At 44.7% G+C, this 7,873-nt stretch overlaps 1 protein-coding gene across 3 annotated transcripts in view; it reads right to left on the bottom strand.

The window, feature by feature from the left end:
- The window catches only part of NOXA1 (NADPH oxidase activator 1), a 33,510-nt gene extending 27,456 nt beyond the window's left edge, over positions 1-6,054 (bottom strand). For 2 of the 3 annotated variants that reach the window (XM_019510421.1, XM_019510420.1), the window contains exons 1-3: positions 5,805-6,051; positions 4,739-4,821; positions 1,644-1,752 (exon numbers count right to left, since the gene is read on the bottom strand). In XM_019510421.1, the coding sequence (XP_019365966.1) occupies positions 1,644-1,752; positions 4,739-4,821; positions 5,805-5,978 (366 nt within the window). In that variant the 5' untranslated portion in view covers positions 5,979-6,051. Of the gene's footprint in view, positions 1-1,643; positions 1,753-4,738; positions 4,822-5,804 lie in introns of all 3 variants that reach the window. The other variant, XR_002096185.1, reaches the window with a different exon arrangement.
- Between the last annotated feature and the right edge of the window lie 1,819 nt (positions 6,055-7,873).

Genomic DNA, 7,873 nt, shown 5'->3' on the forward strand with positions numbered 1-7,873 from the left:
TATGCACATATTTTATCTGTCTCTACACAGGGCTTTTAGCTCCTTTTTAACAAGTATTCATAAGAGTAGTTTAAACAGAGCTGTTTTTTCCAGATACGATTACACTAGGTATAGGCAGTCCTCAGACTTATGATGCAATTTGTTCCTGAAAACCATGTCTTAAGTTGAAACATCATAACTCAGAAATATTTTCCCATAGGAACAATATTATAAACGGGGGACTGGTTCCTTTAGGATGCTAGATACAGCTGCGTCCAGCTGGTAAGTCTGGTGTGGTGGTAGGGGAGGGGGAAGGGAAGAGGTGTGGGGGTGCAGATTAAGGCCCCCCGCAATGAGGGAGGGGCTGGGGCAAGTTTCTCATCTGGCGGCTCCTGCCACTCGTCTGGGAGGGCATGTGGGGGGCGTGCACCCCCGGAACTGCACAGGTTGGGGTGGGTGGGGCCAGGGCTGCACTGGGAGTGGGGGCTATGCTGTCCTGCCACTCATCCAGCCAGGGCAGGGTGGGCGCAGGACAGGGCCGCTGCACTGACTCTGAATGAGTTGCTCAGAGCGGTGGGAGATGCCTCCTCCCCACAACCCCCACCACTGCCCACACAGATCTGGGGGCACATGCCCCCCGTTCCCTTCCGGGTGAGTGGCAGGAGCTGCCGGATGAGCCACCAGATGAGCAACTTGCCCCAGCCTCAGCCCCAACCCCTCCCTTACTGCAAGGGCCTTGATCTGCCCCCCACATCCCTTTCCTTCCCCCTCCCCTTCTACCACACCAGACTTACTAGCTGGCCATAGCTGTATCCAGCGTCATAAAGTCAAAACCTACAGTGGAAGGTCGAAACAAGGTGTGAATTTATGAATTTCTTAAGTGTCGTTCATCATAACTCGAAAAGTTGTAAGTCGAGGACTGCCTGTAGTTGCATGAGAGTCTTGGGAGGGAAGGAACTATAAAAGTGGGGTGGGCAGGGAAATGTGGTAGACTTGAGAGGATGTGTCCTTGAAAGTGACTGTTTGCAGCCCAGGGACTGCTCTTGACCCTGTGAAAATTGTTCCCAATGTGTATTCTGAGGACTGAATTCCCAGTGTGTGTTCTGAAGGAGCATCCTTCAGTCAAGCCCATACGGTAGTTGTATGATAAGCAGCAGGTAATATGACTAATTTCTGCTCATATTTCATTCTCAAAGCTTTTACACCTTCCTGGTTTTGGCTCAAAAGGATCTGTACAGGACCTGTTGAGGGCATCTTTAGCTGCTCACAACACTGACTTGGGCCCTAACAAGATGAAATTTGAAGGAAAATAAGTCCACCACCTCAGTCAGAGGAACTAAAGAGAAACTTGGGTGTGCTCATCTCAGTACATATAATCCACACACATTTTTCATCAGATACATTCTTAATATAACATTCTTGTTTGAATTTGGAAATTAGACAACTCTCCCTCAGTTTTCCAGTCTCATAGGTAAGTATCCAACCTAGATTAGGAGGAACCTATTAAAGCCCTCATGCATGTCTGACTGCAGTGATATTACATCAAGGTTTTACTTTGAAATATAAACATCCTGATTACAATGGAGACAGCTTGGAAAGCCCCTGAATGGTTGACATTGATCACCAATAACCTGAGAGGAGTCTTCTACCACCAACAGTCTTACCTCCCAGGCATAGAGCATGTGCCGCAGTCCCAGTTGTTTGTAGTCAATGAAGGGGTTGTATCTTAACAGCGTGAGGGCCATGCGGCTGTCAAATAAAGCTTCTTCATACCTATGGTGTAGGAGAAGACAAATGAAGGTGAGAACTGGATACCAAAATTTGCAACAGAAAGTGCAAAGCTCAGGAACTGGTCTAGCAAAAAAGATTCTCCTTTTCCCAGGAGTCTGAATTAGAGGAGATTTTACTGCAAACATGAATAAACTCTTAGTCTCCCAGGAGAAAATTGACCTGCCCCTCCTTAGTTGTCTTTATTACAATAAAGACTCTGCTTTTGACTCATAAAATCATAGAAAATTAGGATTGGAAGGGACCTCAGGAGGTCATCTAGACCAACTCCCTGCTCAAAGTAGGACTGTCCCCAACTAGATCATCCCAGCCAGGGCTTTGACTACCCAGGCCTTAAAAATCTCTAAGGATGGAAATTCCACTACTTCTCTAGGTAATCTGTACCAGTGCTTCACTACCCTCTTAGTGAAAAAGTTCTTCCTAATATCTAATCTAAACTTTTCTTGTTGCATCTTGAGACTGTTGGACCTTGTTCTGTCACCTGCCACCACTGAGGACAGTCCAGCTCCACCCCCTTCAGGCACCTGAAGCCTACTATTAAATCCCCCCCTCAGTCTTCTCTTCTCCAGACTAAATAAGCCCAGTTCCCTCAGCCTTTCCTCCTAAGTCATGCACCCCAGCCCCTAACCATTTTCATTGCCCTCCATTGGACTCTCTCCAATTTGTCTTCATCCTTGATGTAGTGGGGGACCCTAAACTGGACACAGTACTCCAGGTGTGATCTCACCAGTGCCAAATAGAGGGGAATAATCACTTCCCTCAATCTGCTGGCAACACTACTACTAATGCAGCCCAGTATACCATTAGCCTTCTTTGTAACAAGGGCACACTGTTGACTCATATCCAGCTTATTGTCCACTGTAACCCCCAGGTCCTTTTCTGCAGAGCTGCTGCTTAGCCAGTTAGTGAGACCCCAGAGCACCAGTCATGGTGTGGGATAAGAACACCCCGGTGGCCCTAGGAAGGGGCAGAGATGGTATACCCCAGTGTGGGGGAGAAGAACCAGAGGGCTGAGTGCCCAGTATGTTTACATGTCTAGAGTTGCCCGGGAAGGGGCCAGAGCAAGTTTAGCCCTGGTTGGGTAATTGGCTGGCCACTACCCCGGTGAGGGTCAAGGGAGAGGCCCAAAAGATGGTATGTCTGCCACCTAAGGTACAAACTAGCTAAGCCTATGGCCTAAGGGGCCCGGTCCAAGGGGGAGCAAGGTAGCATAAGTTGTCCATGTGAGAAAGAGACCCTGTGAAAGGGGATGGAGCGTGAGAGGCGCAGGTGAGAGGAGTATGAATGTGAGTGTGTCTGAGGCCTGACAATGAGGCCTAAGCTTGATCCGGCTGTAGGCCGGGAGCACTGTCATTTGGATGCCATCTGCGAGGCTTGGGCTGCGGTGTAGGGAAGGATCAGAGCTGTAGATAGCGCCCCCTGGCATTGGGGCAAGAATGGGCAGCCTCCTGCCTTAATTAACATCATAATTCATTAAGAACAAGGTGTGGCAGGTGAGTCAGGTGGGTGGCGTGCCCAAATACAAGTGGGGAAACTAGCATTGTGGCTAGTCGGGGAGCCCCACTTTGCCACACTGACCCGTGAGGTACCCTTGGTCTTTAACTGGAGATGAGTCCTTGCCACTTGATGTTGTGGTAGAACATGAGAGCAAAGCAATGCACAGTTATGGTCAGCAATGTTTCACCATGCACAGCTATTTCCACAGCATGTTTTGGAGCCATGTCAGCTGGATCTTGTGCAGTCTGATCAAGTGCATGTACGGCACATTGCTTATCATACGGCCCTCGATGGCTTGCCAAAACTCAGTTTCCGGCCCTCCACCCAAAATAATTGCCCGCCCCTTGCTTAAATGCTCTCAGCCATAGGTAAAACAGGCCAGGATCCATCTTCCAGTGTAAGTGGAGTGGCACTCTGCCACCTATGCTCAAAGATGTAAACTGTGCAACAGGGGATCTAAAAGAGCATCTTTGTTGGTGGCCATGAGAATCTGGCTTAGAGTGTCAGCCCCAGAACTAAGATAAGTAAGCAGAGAACAGCTTGCCTTCACCTCACCCCAGAATTTGAGAACAACAGGTCACTTTGTGAAAGTAAGACCTGGAGAGTATGGAATGAATAAAAGGGATCAGAATAATCTGGAGTTGGAGCTGGAGACCATCCAGTCCAGCTGTGCCTGCAGGTTCTCATACTGATCTCTCTCCAGGGTAAATCAGGAATAGATCAAATGAAGTCAGTGGAGCTACACCAGTGAAATATCAATGAGATCAGAATCAAGCACAGAGCACATTGTCAACAGTGGAATTCACTGCCAGGGGAGGTCAGAAGGTCACACGTCACAGAGGTTTTTAGAGAGACTGATATGAGCAGTAACTATAAAATCATGTGAGTAATGTATAATTGTTTTTCCTGCTTCCAGGCAGAAACTGATTACTGTACAGTCAAGAATACTCCCCCCCGCCGTGTATAAGATTGCACAATTGACTTATTTAATATTTTAGTATTATTTAATAGCCATGCTGGTGGGATAACAGGTCTGTTAGATCAATTTTTTAACCTGCTATGGTGACTTCTAAATTTCAGTTTTTTGCTCAGTCACTGATGGATCTTGGACATACTCGGATACAGCAGTTTTAGAGGAAATTTATGGTTTATCAGTTATATGTATTTAGTTTTCTGACTACTTACTTTCTGGATATCTGTATATACACATAATATATCACAACAGTTAGAGGCTGGTTTATATGCCTTGCTATGCCACTAATTTGCTATGTGTCTTCTGATATATCATATCCCCTCTCTGAGCCTCTGTCTCTCTGTGTGTCAAATAGAGGAAATACTGAGTTATCTGATGATGGTGTTATGAGTTTTACTGATATTTATAAAGTAATTCCAGTTTGTTGGACCAAATGCATTTTAGAAGTGCAAGGACATATTAACAAGAGATAGAAGCAAGATTAATAAGCATTGCACTTACTTGTCTAACTGCAGACAGACAAACCCTCTTTGAAAGAAGCCAACAGCTAGACGATTGTCTTTGGTAACTGTTTTATCAAATGCCTAAGGAGAAAGATGCAGACACATATTACAAATTTGTTATGCCGCCCAGTAGAGTTTGTGATTGCAAAGCTTCTGTTAGAACTACAGGACAGGAGGGCTGCAACACAAGAGTGTGGGGAACAGAGAGAGCTCAGGATTTGGCTCTGTGTAAGCCCTCACAGCGAGCAGGCAGCAGGTTACAATCAGTCCCAGGGGGAAGTGATGGAATGTCACTGAAGTAACCCTGCTGGGCATCAGGACTGTGCAATCCATGCATCTGTGATCTGAAGAACTATGGGCCTGGAGCAAATTTTGTTTTTCACCCCTGGAAAGCACCTTGCACAACTCCTTCCCAAGATCTAGAGCCAACTAAGATGAGCTATAGGAAAAAAACCACATTGAGTCCCTCTTGGTTTATAGGAGGATCATTGAAAGAAGATGGTGATCGAGTAGGAGAAAGTTGCAGAGCTTGCTTTCCAAATATTTGTACAATTGTTCCATCACAGATCTCAAAAAAGGCAAAACAACAGTGCATATATTTACATTAATGAGCCCCCCATAATTTCCTAGTCATGTCTCATTTCAAGAATTCTTAAGAGTTTATTTGGATGTGCTATGGCATATGAATCAAAGGCACAGTTTTCAATGAATAAAAAGTCTTTATTGACTGGAGGAATGAAGGGGGAAAAGAGAATGAAAGAGAAATAGGTTTGGTCTGAGACTTATAGACAGAAAAAAGAATGTATATTGTACAGCACCAGATAACCATCATTTCCTCTGAACAATATGCTATATGGTTTCTTCAGTTGCTCGGTCTTTCTGTCTTCCATTCTTTCTGTACAACAGCTCACCTGAAAATCCCCTAGGAAATAATATCATGCCATTCCTGTCTGAATTCACTGTCCTCTTGCATTTCCAGATCAAAGTAAACACAAAACACATGCTTCCCTTCTGTCTATGTTAGTCTGTGTTAGCCTAATTTTGCTTTTCCTTCTCTCTCTTACCTGCATGGCTCCCTCAAGATTCCCTGTTAAGAGATGCACACAGCCTATGTTGAAGCAGATCCTAGCGGAAGGCTCTTCAATACTAGAGAAGATTTTCAAAGCAGATTCCCAGTCTCCCTTATCCACAGCCAGGACTCCTTCATGCCAGCCTCTAACTAGGTCTCGATACGCCATTGTCCTTTGATGAACACAGGCAAAACAGGTTGCTTTCTAAAGCCTGTCAGGGACTGTTTGGCTGCTTGCCTGAAACCTCTCTTTAGCTTTTTTACAAACAAGGAAGTGCAACCTCTAGAAATTCCTTTTACTGCTGAGCACATTGTTAAGACACACTTAGATTTAAAAGAAATGAATAGACCTAAAAGCTGTCCACTTGAATGTTGACTATTTTGTAACTGCAGGATATACAGAAGGTGAAAATGCCATTTCAGTGACGTTGATTTAAAACCAATAGAACTTAGAGCAGGGTCTGACCCTGATGTACATATTATATAACAAATATAACACATATCTGATATTGAAAATATTAAGGCTGTTTAGACAACAAAAAAGTAAGAAGGGACATGATGAGTACATGCATAATGGATAGACAGGAGATTATAGAGTGAGAAGGGTTGTTTACTGTTTCTCCTGAAAATGGGAAGAAATGAAAGACACCACATTTGAAAGTAATCATAGAGAAATATATTGTAGAATTAACTTGTGGAAGATATCATTGATTTCAAAACCTTAGCAGGGTTTTATTTAAAAAGGGCATTTAAAATGATGAGAACATCCACAAGTATGTTAGATTAATGCTTTAGAAACAAAACACTATTAATATTTTAGAAACAAAAACATTTCAGGAAAGACAATCAGTGGAAAGAATCTTGTGCAGCTTTAGGAGTTTTGTTTTATAGGTTTGCTTTCATTTTAACAAGGATTGAGTTTTATTGATATCTTAACACAAATCTCTGCCTATCACTTGTGAATTTCACAAGGTTTCTCATACTTTTCCCAGAAAGCTCTTAATGGTGAATACCTCTGGTATGTTACCATCTCTGTTTTTTCTCACAACCAGCTTTCATAAAGAAAAAAATTATGAATATAAACCTTCAGGCTTTGGGGCATTATAGCCATTGAGGGTTTAGGAAAAAACATCCGGTGTTAGTGAATTATTCCGTAATTCTCAGTTATGGAAAACTTTCACATGTCTTTTAGTACCTAGTACTTTGTGTCAGATGCATGAAACTGAAGTAAATCTACATTGGTCTCATCTGTGTCAAGATTTTAATATCAGTGAGGCATAGATAGAGGATGGGGTAGTGGCAGCCAGAAGTGGAGAGGAGAGGATCAGAAATTCACTCCTTCTTCCATGAACTCCCTCTTATCTCCACACTACTTTTCTCTTCAACCACAGCTTGTAGGTCTGACTGTGGCAGAACCCAGGGTGTGCCTGTTGGCAAAGGGGAATTTGAATTTAGCTGTCCTGGATTTTGTTCTTTCCTTTTCCAGTGTCTCCATTCCTCCATTGCATGGCTGGAGCTGGGATTTACCCATCCTGATACTGGATGGAGGTGTGAGCACATATGCATGACCTAGGGCAGAGCTAGGAGTAAAAGAGGCTAGAAATAGATGTTGCCAAATGAAATGGATCAGCCGTGCCACGTGTCCCACCACAGCTGCTTTTCTTCATTGGGTGAAACACACATCGCCCATCGTCCCACCAGTTGATACCGTGGGACAATGAGAGATGCGTTTTCCTGGACCTTGTGGGGCTGAGTCTTGTACACCCTGGGGATTCCCATGTAGGATCCGGCTCCTCAAGCCTTGGAGCGCCTGCCGGCTTTACCCGCTTACAAGACCTGCCCCTGGAGAACCTGGGTCTGGATAAGAAGGAAAACACTGACTTTCCCATTTACTCGCATCAGGCCCTGGAGATCCCAGGGGCAGGTCTCAATGAGTGGGTCCTGGTGGAATCTCTCAGGCCCCATGCCTTCACACTAGGATCAGCGTGGGCTTTCCCCACATGTGGAGAGGCTCCCCTGGACATCCCAGGGACAGGTCTGGATACATGATCGCAGAGCGGAAGC

Source organism: Gavialis gangeticus, unplaced genomic scaffold, assembly GCF_001723915.1.
Source record: "Gavialis gangeticus isolate Ggan-Ray unplaced genomic scaffold, GavGan_comp1, whole genome shotgun sequence".
Classification (NCBI taxonomy): domain Eukaryota; kingdom Metazoa; phylum Chordata; order Crocodylia; family Gavialidae; genus Gavialis; species Gavialis gangeticus.